At 50.7% G+C, this 12,352-nt stretch overlaps 4 protein-coding genes across 4 annotated transcripts; all 4 read right to left on the reverse strand.

Annotated features, from left to right (window-relative positions):
* Positions 1–432: 432 nt before the first annotated feature.
* On the reverse strand, positions 433–2,863 carry N7487_005872 (PalH/RIM21 family protein; the record flags this gene model as incomplete). Its single annotated transcript, XM_056873619.1, has 3 exons — positions 433–1,336; positions 1,402–2,626; positions 2,755–2,863. The coding sequence occupies 3 exons, from the start codon at positions 2,861–2,863 to the stop codon at positions 433–435; spliced, it is 2,238 nt and encodes a 745-aa protein (XP_056731339.1).
* A 626-nt stretch (positions 2,864–3,489) lies between these two features.
* N7487_005873 (pepsin-like aspartic protease) lies at positions 3,490–4,826 on the reverse strand (the record flags this gene model as incomplete). The annotated part of the gene is made up of 3 exons (XM_056873620.1): positions 3,490–3,843; positions 3,914–4,437; positions 4,498–4,826. The coding sequence occupies 3 exons, from the start codon at positions 4,824–4,826 to the stop codon at positions 3,506–3,508; spliced, it is 1,191 nt and encodes a 396-aa protein (XP_056731340.1). The 3' UTR covers positions 3,490–3,505.
* A 1,834-nt stretch (positions 4,827–6,660) lies between these two features.
* On the reverse strand, positions 6,661–9,955 carry N7487_005874 (Zn(II)2Cys6 transcription factor domain-containing protein; the record flags this gene model as incomplete). Its single annotated transcript, XM_056873621.1, has 5 exons — positions 6,661–7,437; positions 7,488–7,801; positions 7,854–7,901; positions 7,951–9,789; positions 9,844–9,955. The coding sequence occupies 5 exons, from the start codon at positions 9,953–9,955 to the stop codon at positions 6,661–6,663; spliced, it is 3,090 nt and encodes a 1,029-aa protein (XP_056731341.1).
* A 532-nt stretch (positions 9,956–10,487) lies between these two features.
* N7487_005875 (putative UV radiation resistance protein (UVRAG)) lies at positions 10,488–12,338 on the reverse strand (the record flags this gene model as incomplete). The annotated part of the gene is made up of 2 exons (XM_056873622.1): positions 10,488–12,209; positions 12,276–12,338. 2 exons carry the CDS (start codon positions 12,336–12,338, stop codon positions 10,488–10,490), a joined length of 1,785 nt encoding a protein of 594 aa, XP_056731342.1.
* Between the last annotated feature and the right edge of the window lie 14 nt (positions 12,339–12,352).

Consider the following 12,352-nt stretch of genomic DNA (forward strand, 5'->3'; position numbering starts at 1 on the left):
ATATAAAGAATATGGGGGAGAAGGCACCGGGATAGTGAGTTTCCGAGTGAAATTTCGTCTCCACTTTTTTGTAAGCCTCTTGGTAAGCCACTAGGAACCAAAGGGAGATCGCTGATTGTCACCCCCCCTAAAAGTACTAAAGAAACTAAAAGAAGCCTATACAGAGTACATAGTCCTTGGGTATGCAAGGTGCAATATTATATTCAATCTCAAAATTATAATGGGTATCTTTCTAAGATGTTGAAATCCTCCAACACCTTTCCAAATAATATCAAATCCATATACTCCAATCCCAATGAAAATGAAAATGACCAAAATTGGGTAACAATGACCAAAGATGACTGTTTGTCAGGGGTTCATCTGCTTAGCCTCAATCAGCCATGTGCCCAAAATATGTGGCATCTCACAAAAGTTATGCCCGAAAGTGGCGTTTTATGAAGAGCCATGCTGTTCGTTGGAAGGTCTGTGCTCTGCGTGAGATTCGGCATCGGGTGGCCGAGTAGGTTCCGCTGACACATCGTTTCTTTCTTCCGAGTATGTCGTATCTGTCCAACTTTGTTGGTCGTAATCTGTGACATGATCATGGCGATCATTGCGATCCAAATGGCTGATGTCCTCGTTGACCAGCGCCGCGGCTTCCGGGTCATAGTGTAGGACATAGTCTCCACCTCCTCGCTCTACGTCTGCCTCCGTCCATGGAGCCGACGCTTGTGGTCGAGAAGGGATCACCCGCACAGGTAAGTTGGGACGATTGGAGGATGTCTCGTGATGTTGAACGGGTTGGATCGGTCGACTCTCTCCAGGTGGCCGGGTGTCCTCCAACAGCCGATTTTGTGGTGACCATGTGTGTTGGCCGCGACGACGTGCTGGAATAACAGTGACTGGTAATGGGCCGTCGGCATTTTGTGGTCCAGTGCCCAGTCGAGCTTTCCGATGGAGAGAAAAGAAGTGATCGGCTCGAGACCGGGCAGAATTTGCTTCTGCCTCGGCCTCTTCTGCTGCTGCAGATGCTCGATGTTCTGAGAATTCTTCCCCGGCTTGTGCAGACGCCACTTCTTTCGGTAGAGATGCACGTCGCCTCTTGAATGGGTGCAGGAGCACATGCCATCGCGGATCGGCCTGGACAATCTGCGGTGACTGCTCTCGGGTGTTTTGAACAGAAAGAGCATGACCATTTGGATTAGGAGTATGTGGCTCCCTGCCTTCCAGTTCCTTATCTTCGTCCAATTCCTCTTCCTCGTGCATATTTGGCATTGCAGCAGGAGGTGTAGGACTAGCCACTGAATGATACCGGACATTATACACTGTGCTTGTTGCACTAGTAGTATCGGCACGGCTGATCGGTGTGATCGCCGCTGGAGGTGGAGTAGGCCGGTTATCGTTTGGGTTCCGGGGGCCGACGTAGCAGCGTGGTTGTTTGGTGGTGGTGCAGCTCTTTTGTTTCGATTGCCGCGAGGTAATCCAGCCCGGGCTCGTAGAGGTCGATGGGCCAAACCCATCACGCCGCCCCATCCAGACGATGCGCCATTGCCTCCACCTTGGTCGTGTCCTTGGCCCGTGAAACGTGGCCAGTCGACTTCCTCAGACGGAGTGACTTCAAGCATTTCATCGCCGTCGAAAACTTCTCGCCCAAGAATTCCGTCTTTGGTTTCATCTCGTTCCAGCGCTTCAATGCGTTCCACCCACTCCCAAACCACCACACTGGCCGCGGCAGAACCAACCCATCGAATATAGGTACCCCAGCCAGCAATTTCCGGCTTGGCAATATCCAAAACAAAAAAGACGACGGGTATCAGAATGGCACATAGCGAAAGAAGAGCCACCAAGCAGATATTCCGCATCTTCGGGTGGAAAAACGCGTATCGGTGCTTAGATATCGAGTAGAAGATCACCCAAGCGGCATAGAGAAGGTTAAGTGACAACTCGAACAAGTAACTCAAAGCAGGAATGGCATCCTCGTATAGCCTGGGTCGTGTTGGAGAGTTCCTCGCCCAGAAATTATCCAAGATACTAAAGGTCGTATCCAACACAATCAACGCAAATCCAGCCCATTTGATCATAACTTTTTCCTTATGTCGCGGGAACAATCGAATCAACGTCTGGACCTGCGCAAGCCACAAGAACGTGCTCGATATGACGCGCACTATACGAATTTCCATTCCGTCAATAACCTCCTGGGAAAGCGCCTCTGCATCGGAGTACCCGTAGTCATACTGCCGCTCGGCGACTCGGAAGGAATCGACCGTGGCGATAGTCAACGAGATCGCAACCAAGATCGCAGCCACTTTCTGCAGCCATGGTCGTCCACCGACTCCGACAACCGACGAGTTCCCGCTGTATGAGCCGCTGATCATCCCATGGCGGCCGAGGAAATTGGCGCCGCCACCGGGGCCGCCAACGTAGAATGTTCGCGGTGTAATGAGAAGGATTATGACGAGGAGATAGCTAACGACAGTTGCGCAGCCGATGGCATATAGCTGTGGAGTAATGGAGGAATAGAATGGATCGCGGGTATCGAGGACGGCGGAGATGTGAACCTCGTCGGTTGGGGAGCCTGTGCAGACAGGTTCGAATATGGCGTTTTCAGTGAGAGTAATAGCATATGATTTATTGAGATATACGAGTCCTATAAAGAATTGGAAACTCGCAATTAGACACAGTTCTAGGAGGGGGCGACACCAAGTCTGCGACCGGCGGCCTGCAGCCTGCGGCCCAACGACCAAGTCGTCCAGGGAAAGGGGAGGAATCACATACCATTACTGGGCAAGACAACAGGCGTACAACCGGGTGAATAAGTCCTCGTCGTAGTCGGTGTTGGATTCGCCCAGATCTGGCGGGGAAGCAAGTGGAAGTCATTTTCCATGGTCGGACTCGAATATGAACGGCCTTGAATCGCCGTCCCTGAAACAGTTCATATACCGCGCGATTTCCACCGATGCGCCCGTGACACAAGACCCTTCACTGTTTAGACTTCCATTCTTGACTTTTGATCTCGTACAGACGTTGCGAGTCCGATGACCGGGGGGGCGATTAATGTCGGGAGGCGGGAATTGGAGGAATAACGACGGCGGTGTGAGATTAGGTAGGGGGCACGAGACGAGAAATATTTTTCTGTTTTGTCCAACTCTATGAGAAAAAAGTTAAGATCATAAGGGAAAAAAAGGAGATAATCTAAAGCAGCATTGAAGAATTAAAGGTGGAAATCTAGAGGGATGCTCCGCCCATTTCAAGGCTCGGCATTGGCTCCTCCACAAATATCCTGACGCTAATCGCACTACAAGATCTAAAGCTCTACACTCTTTTTATATCCCACTTCATATATGCATGCCCATTATATTCATATGTAACAAGTTCAACTAAATCAAGGGCCAAAATCCACTATGTCGACTCGTTGATCGAAATCCAACATATCCATCATCCATGTATCGCATCACTCTTTCACTGTCTGTACAAGATTCATCACAGGAGTTACTGATTTCCCATGGGTACCATCTCATTAAGAGATTTATGCCTGGGCTGCGAAGCCAAGGCGAGGTCCCTCGGAGTCGAAAACGACGTACTGGCTCTTGAGGAAGATATCACCGAAGATGGAGAAGCCAAGGCCAGAGTTGCTCTGGATACCACCGAAGCAGTTGGAGCTGCCAGTGCTGACGGGGGCGTAGTTGATGTGCTTTCCGGGAACAACGGCATCATAGTCACCAATGGTGACAGTGAAGTCAGGCAGATCAGCAGAGCAAGGGAAGATGTAGCCACCCTGGGTCTGGCTGTTCTGGGCTCCAGTAACCTTGCGGTAGTAGGCGGAGACAACAGAGTCGGGGAGCAGGAGAAGGGTGGTGCCAGTATCTATATGATTTCAAGAGATCAGTTCTGAACAAAAGCATGAATTTCCACACAAGGAAAAGGATAAACTCACCAGCAATTCCAGTGATAGAGCCGCCAGCAGAACCAGAGCCGATCTTGTGGCTGTCGGCGGTGAAGGACCAGAATCCATCGGAGTCGTCAACATCAGTGTAGGCGACAGATCCGGTGAACTTCTCGTCGTCAATGAAGCCGAAGTCATAGGTGCCAGGGGCACCGTGCTTCAGAGTCACAGCGAACAGAGGCTTGTCGAGATCGTCCTTGACGGTGTCGAAGAAGGTTGTCTGAGGGTTGGGGCTGACAGTGTTGATGGAGCTGAAAGCCAGACCCAGGAGGCCATCATTGTTCTTGTCCTCCACGAACTGCTGGCTAATCTTCTTGGCAGCCTCAACAGCCTGGCTAGTGGCCTTGACTCCGCCAACGACGACGGTGTCCTTGTAAACATCACCACTGGCACCGCTGCCATCACCGTATGAGATATCCCAGGTAGCACCCGTCAGCTTCTTGCCGGTGGCGCCAACCTTGTAGACAGAGTGGCCACTCTGTTCCGAAGAGGGGAGCTCGCTGGAGAAGACCCAGCTATATGAACTGTCAGTTGCTGCGCGCGCTAACCGGTCATGTCATTTCAATCCAACTTACAGATCAGCAGAGCCAGTATCGAAGTCCAGGTTCAAGGTGGTGTCGCCAACCTTGACGGGAGTGAGGTACTCGACGTCGTTGTCCTCGGGCGTAGTAATGGCAGAGCCGCTAACGGCAGCGGCATGGACATTGGCAGGCACAGTAGCACCGTACTTGGCCAGTGCATTGGCGTACAGACCAGGCAAGTTGACAGTCTTGGTGCCGGTAGTAGTCTTCTGTACCTGGTTCACAGTGAATCCAGCGCGAGGGCTCTTGACGGGCACAGCGGCAGCTGAGGCAACGGCCGAAAAGCAGGCGAGGCCGGCGGTAACTTTGCTGAAGACAACCATAGTGATGAATCTATCGAAGGATGGATAGATCTGATGGGGAATGAAGGCGATGCTGGAGAGGATGGATTCCATAAACAGCTGGAGGGAAGGCCTCCTTTATAGCTTTTCTGGTATATTCCATCCGCCGGCGTCCGAGAGTAGAAGACATCAACAGGGCTGACTATCGCAACATCCAGGAGAAGGTGGTGGATGCCCTTCTAGGAAGGAAACATGACGATCCATCAGAATGCAGTCAAGTCGAGGGGAAACATGGAGATCGTCACGGAAGCCATCGGCCATCCAGGATAGCGCGACGGAGTCCGCCAAGCGGGCGATTGAGGGGTCAAGGCAAAAAAGCACATATCGACAGGGTCTCAAAAAGCTAGATGGTATCAAATGGACCTGAGAGGACTAGCGCGGCCAGCGCACGAGCGCAGACAACGATATGAAATGTGGACACAAGCAAGAGTGCCCAGGGAGCTTGGTCATGACAAGCTATCTAGGTAAAACGGAGAAGTCCGGCCAAGACAAGGCGCTGTCTTGGAAGTCTGTGTCTTGGTACTCATTGGATGAAGACTGGTCGATCGCCATACTTGGCGACCCTTGTGTAAGAGGGAAATAGGTTACTCATTGGGTTAACCGATAGCGAGTAGGAAGTACGGAGTACGGAGTAGAGTGTAATAGATTGTCCTTCGACATAGTCACGCTGCATGGAGTGATTGTTCTGATTGTTCAGGCCCATTGAGACTAGCGAGCGCCCTGACGATCATCGCCCGTTATCTCCACGTCAACCAATCATCAGCCCCAAAGTACAAACAAGGTCACATCGCTTCATTGAGGTAAATTAGTGGCCTCATTGGATGAGACATTCGGTGAGTGAACCCTTTAGGTTCAAGCTTGTGTCGAGAAGGGTTGTCGCCGGGATTCTAGCTCTGCTAGCTCTGCTAGCTCTCAACCAAAACGAAAGTAACAGGTACAATCTCCGACGGGCATCCGTCCCTGCATTGCATGCTCTCCCAATCCCTACATGAACATTAACTTTCCAGTCCATGTCGGATGATGTGACCCCTCGCGGAGGATGACCAAATAGAGGCTCTTATCGCCTGCGCAGAAGGAATCGAAGGATCTAGCAGCCGTCGATATGGGCGATCAGTTCATCGTGGGCGTAGGATCAGCAGTAGCCAACACCAGACCCTACAACATAGGTGGCAGAGATAATTGAGTGCCGACGGGTACCGATGGAATTGCATTGCTGCTTATGGAGTGCGAAGTGATACTCTCATTTGGTCAATTCTTCATATGAGGATGAACTAAGACATAATAACCCAATACGGCAATCACCTTTATCTATGGAGTACATACAACATAATATGTAAGTATTATATTAGTATATTTACTCTCCAGGGTTATTCACACATCTTCAGGACTGTTCTAAAGCCAACGCCACCCGAAAGCTTCAACCCTCCGCGGTCCAAGAGACTGATATACCATGTGAAAAAAAAGATTAATAGAACTTATTTCTGCATGAAACCCGAGACCCCGCAATCTAATATCACCCCGACGGACACCGGCGGATAGTTATAGTGATTCGCCATATGGAGAAATAGACAATGGGCTGCAATGATAACACCATCGATTTTGTCAGACCATGAATTTCAATCTTACGAATATGAACGATATCGTAGAAGAAATGCCGAGCGGATCCCGCAGGGGTATATAATTTCAACGGAAAAATAGAAAAAGGTACAGACCATAAGCTAGACACCTATAAATAAAAATAAAAAAAACTCCACCAGAGCGTAAAAGATAAAAGACATCAAAGATAATGCCGAATTATTCATAATCATTATTTTCGTCAGAGATATTGGGACGATAACCCGGCCCCAGTCTCACCCTCGCCGTTAGTGTTTCCATCATACCCCTCATTGAGGAGGACCTCGAGCATGTCAAATTCGCCAAGCATGGGTCCAGTCCCACCAAGGCCCTGGTCAACCACTCCTGTGGAGCTATTGAAGAATTGATCAAGAGGCAGGGCAAACCAATCCGGGAGCGCGCCGGAGGTAGGATGGTGACCGTCGCCCATGCTCTGTGATGAGGCGACATGGTTTGGCGATGATCTCTCTATATCATTGGCAGGGAATGTCGAGTTCGAGTCGTAGTAGTTGTGATACACGGACGGTGGAGGCGGCATGAAGGATACGTTGAGGTTGGATGAGTTGATCGGCTGGGCAGGGATGTTCGCCAGTGGATCATGTCCTGACCCCATCGGGTGGCCTGCGGCAGGAGTATCCGCATATCCTAGACCCGCTGACGTCGCATCATGACCCTGGCTAGCGGACCAGGGTGTACTCGGGCCGTCACGACGAGTTGTTGAGTGCTCGCGCGATGGTGAATGAGTCCGAGAGTCGGGGACCGAGGTGCGGTCATGTCCCTCTCCGTCTGCACCCCGGTCATGTGGTGCAAAACGCAGGAAGCGCGTCCGGATGCTGCTGGTGAGAAGCTCAAGAAGCCGTGCTACCGTGTTGCTGAGATGCACGTCATCCACGACATAATTGCGTAGTGCCTCTACCGTCCGATCCTGCAGGTCTAGAGAGACTCGCACATCGTCTTCTCTAGCTCCCAGTGTGAAAGTCTATGACTAGTTAGTATTATGCTTGCCACGGTTGCCGCCAAAGACCATACCTTTAAGATGAAGATCATTCCAGACAAGATTCGGAAAAATGTTCGAATGGGTGCATGTCTGAGACGACCTTCGGGGACGAGGCCGTCCAATACTGTCTGCAGAATTTTGCGCGAGGAATCGATGACTTCCTGGATATAATGCTCATTGACACGATAGAGCTCATTCAACGTTTGGAACCAGCTGTTGCTGCTATTAGACGGCCCCGATGCTGGTTGGCCATTCTGAGTCTGGCTCTGATTCTGAGCGGACTCATTGGACATGGTAGTCCATCGATCGACGACCGCTTGTAGAGCAAGGGAGTTTATATAGAGACCTGATTCCATATTAGAGATTATCCTTCCGCAAATCAAGCTGTGTCAACTTACGGGTGTACTCAAGCTCAATCAGCAAAACGCTGCGCATAGCCGGTGAGACTGCTTTCCGTTAGCCTTGCTATCCATAGCCAACAACCAATTGACTTACGATTAACACTGTCCAGCTGCTGCCGGAAATCCCGTAGATACGGTTGGAAGCGGTCGATCTGCTCACGGTATCTCCCACTCCTAATCAAATCCATCGTCTGATCACTAGATGCAAACAATAAATGATTGGCTTGATAGACAATTTTCGAAATACTGATCCAGCAATCCTGCATCCGATCAAGGTTGGCATCCGCATCATTTGCATCAGCGGACGTTGGCGTGATATCCTGCCCCCATTGAGGCAATGGGAGCATGGAAGGAATCCCTAGACGTCCACTGCTGTGTGTAATAAACACAAGAATCAGACGTCGTAGTCGACGTTTCCGAGTTTGCTCAGATAGCGGCTCGTTGGCCACCTTAGCATCTCCTTTAGGGTCGAAGACGCCAAGTTCAAAAGCCAGAGCTTGCGCTGTACTCAGTAACATCCATGACATCCGGTCCGATCGCCAAGCCGGTTCCAGCCATTTCTGAAACGCGACCCTTCCCTCTGAGCCTTTGCTAGTATGCTCGCCGTCGTGATCCAAGGGGTTGTCGGCCCGACTGTGTGTCTGGGGGTCTGTATCCAAAAGAGAGTTTTCATCGTCACCCGGTGGAAAGTGCAGGTTTCGTGGGTGCCACTCTGTAAGAAGTAGCATAGCTTCTACAGTGCCCAACGACCTCAATTGACCACCCACGCTGCCCTTTCCTGACATTGATGAACTCAAGTCAAGCGATCGAGGTCGGCCAATGCCCGACGTTCCAGCGTCGAATTTTTCTTGACCCCAGAATAGACGTTCTATCATGCTGCGCAGATATGCCCAGAGACGGTCGTGGATATAAAATGCCCGCGTATTAGCCCCCTCGCCCTTGGGTTTCAAGTGCCTAGACGCGATAGTGAGAATTGTAACCGCCAATACCGGCTCATCGGTAAGTAATGTGCGATGTGTAGAAGGATTAGAAAAATCCGGGATTACAACAGGGCTCATCGGCGCGAGATGTTCATAGTAATACTCCACATAGTCCATGCCCTCCTCCACCGTAAGCCAGCCGGCACGGACGAATCGTAATCGCGACCAAGCTCGGATTGCGTCAAGATAAGTCGGCTCTGGGGGAGGGTTGTTGACTGGGCTTTCCCTTTGGGGACCGGGATCGGCGATCTGGGGATCTACCGGCCCTGAAGCACCAGCTGGATAGTATGTAGATCCGCCCATAGACATTCCTGATCGAGGTGTCCGCACAAAGGATCCACCCAAGCTTCGAGGCGAGCTGCCTTGTGGTAAAGGTGATGGCCCCGAGTTGAAAGATGAGACAGACTGCCGCGCAGCAAGCCGGTTCTCGAGGCTCTGGCGGTTGAGATCCTCTGTTCTACCCGCAGCTTCGGAAAGAAGATGCAAAGCGTCGTGGGTGTTTGTGATTGCAGGAGACAACAACTCCACCGCAGTGCGGTTCATCATCGGAGGCCCTCCATAGCTAGGTTGCACGGGCCGTTCGCTGACGGGATATGTAGGAGCGCGTGATGTTGGCACACTGGGCATGTACCGTTGGGCGGAAGATGCTGGGGGTGCAGGAAGTTCAGGAGGTGCAGGTGCAGGTGCCTCGGACCATCTCTGTTGGGCAAGCGCGGCTTGATGGTTGAACTGAGGTGGATCGGAAGGCGCAAATGGCGGTCCTTCGACTAGACTTTCATTCTTAGCCACCTCTCCAATCATCATTCGCTTGTCGCGATGGAGGATCGCCGCTGCCTCCACTTCATCTTCCTCAGCATCGGAGGTCTTGCGCTTTCGACGAGTTGCTGAAAATTCACATCTTTTACTTTCGCGGCGACATCGAACACAGGGTGGGGGGCGAGGATTATCGACACCTTCATTTTTTTATAAGTCAAGCCATAGAACAATAGTAAGGAATGGGCCCATACTTCCTAGGTCACACTTGACCTTGCGTTTGCGACATGGATCACAGGCCTGGTATCCTCGGCGATGATGTGCATCGGACTCGGCCTTGGTGTACACACTATTATTGTCCCCCATTTCGTGGATAACAATGGGGAAATCCCCGACACAAAGCGATGGAAAGCGAGATAAGCCTTGAAAGGCGGTGGGACTTACTCCGACAACTCGGACAAAAGTACAGCTTCAGAAGACAATTAGAATGCAGATAATATAGATGGGATTGCACTTGTAATTGGCAGAGATCCCTTTCCAAATATCAATTGAAGTCAGAGTTTGCTCTCCGTCACCAATCACTGGATTAGGTAGTTTTCATTGTATAATGAGAACCTCTGCGGGGTAAGACCAGGAATCTAGGGATATATATATCTTTGAATACTACCTACATAAATATACACATTTCATTAATTTACAACGTAGATTTTATTCTAAGTACCAAAAAATATGAGAATTTAACGCCGATGTTCACAATGTAAATGTACAATACTTCTAAAGCCGAAAAAAAACCAAGGGGAATACCACAATCCAAAATTGGTGCGAATGGTCACTTAAATGGCATATTCAACCTCTGCAAACCATCTGTATTAGGAAGAAAATTACTTGTCGGCAGGGACTATGTCACCTTGTGTGAGGCGAGGCTAACGTTCATCCGGGACATTGACTCCCAAGCTTTGCGTGGCTGCACCAGCTCACCAGATGCACCACTGTCCACACTACCACGTCGTGACAGGTTAGGAGTCGACCGCCCAGCAACAAGAGCTCGGACACCACCGGCTTTACGGGCGGGGATCACTGAGTCGCCAGAGGTAAGAACGTAAAGAAGATACTTGAGATTGGGAAGAGTGTGGCGGATGTCCAAGACGCGTAATCCGTGCTTAATGAGGATGTATTCAATGTCTTTGTTGAGGAGAAAGACCGCGTACTCGAACCGGTACTGCACACTCACCGGATAGAGGGGGTAGGTGCGTTGTGGGAGTGACGCAGAGATGGGGTCCTGTATGAACGAAGTTGACCCGTTCGCGTTGATCGAGTATGGGAGATGCACCGACAGATAGAATGAGAGTAGATAGACCAAGTGGGCTGTGTGTCCCAATGCCGCTGCAACTACCTCACGATCGGTATCCTCGAAGGTTGAGTTTGGGAGGGCTAGCCCGGCGATGGTGAAGACCAGGGGTTTATCGGGGATGGGTTCAATGGGGTAGATCGTGAGCAGGTCTTCAGCAATACGTCGGAGCTGGCCCTTGGTGTCTTCCTCGTTTTGCTCAAGCAACTGCTCGCTGGAAACCAACCTCTCCTGAGCCTCGGGAAGATGACTGCGTGTCTTTTCCTGAGCATTACGGCCTTGTTCCATAGCTTCTTTCCGGGCTTTGATACTGGCAATGAGCTCCTCTTTGCGTCTGGCTGCGGTGCGGACTCGCTTGCGCTCCATAGAGACATACTGCTTGGTAAGAGCTAGTTTTTCTTGCGCTGCGGCTGCGTCACTCGCGACACTCAGTGAGCGCTCGTTCTGCTGTAGGATTGAACTAATCTGAGCTTCCAGTTTTTCCCTGGTCGCCAATGCATCCTGTACACACTCGTCCAAATTGGCCAACTTCATCAACGCGTCATAGGATGAGGAGGGCAATGCGGTACCACCTGCAGTAGCTTTCTGTCCTGCAGCTTGGAGCGATGTTTCGACCGGCGGAAGGTCAGTAAGGTTGGAATACACACCATCTGGGAAGTGAAAAAGGATCGAGTTCGCCGGAAGTGGTTGGTGGAAGCTCTCCAGTGTTTTCCCCAAGAACTGCAGTGATCGCAAATTCAGATGTAGTTCCACCAGTAGAATAAACTCAGACATGTCACCAGTCTTTGTCCAGAGCTTCAGAGTCAACTCGTCCATTCGAGAGACATATGGACCGCATAGATTCAAGTCGAAAGATCGGAAGTTCGGATTGTTTGCTCGGTCGACAGTTTCACTAATATAGACCGGCTCGTTAAGACCCTCGCAATGAAGTGAGAAGAATGTATCCGCCATGCGACTGTTGGTGATATCCTCTAGTTTGACCTGTCGGGTTCGAGGATTGGGGTCGTTCCAGAACAGGGTGCTTCTGCGACGCGATGAACGCATCGTGGGCTCCTTTGTATTGTCATGTTGACTTGAATGCGACTTGAGATCAGTGAAGGATCGCGAGGGATGCAAGCTGTGGTTGTCATTCTGCGATAGGATCTTCGAGGGTGTCTTTAAGGTATTCGGTATATCGTCGTCATCAATAGTCTTGGTGCGAGTTCGGGTCGGGGGAGGCGTGACAACCAAGTTCCGTATAGAAATTCCCTGGAGATGCCGAAGCCTACGGTTCTAATAGCTCGTCAGCACCTAGTACCATCGAGTTCTCTTTCGCTCTCTTTCATATTTTATACATACCCATGCATAGAGCCATGGCCTCTCTCTGCGGGCACCTATATCATGCTCCGTGTCCTTATCCATAACGCCAACGCTGC

This window comes from Penicillium crustosum (assembly GCF_028827405.1).
Source record: "Penicillium crustosum strain IBT 35664 chromosome Unknown utg000002l_segment0_segment0, whole genome shotgun sequence".
NCBI classification, from domain to species: domain Eukaryota; kingdom Fungi; phylum Ascomycota; class Eurotiomycetes; order Eurotiales; family Aspergillaceae; genus Penicillium; species Penicillium crustosum.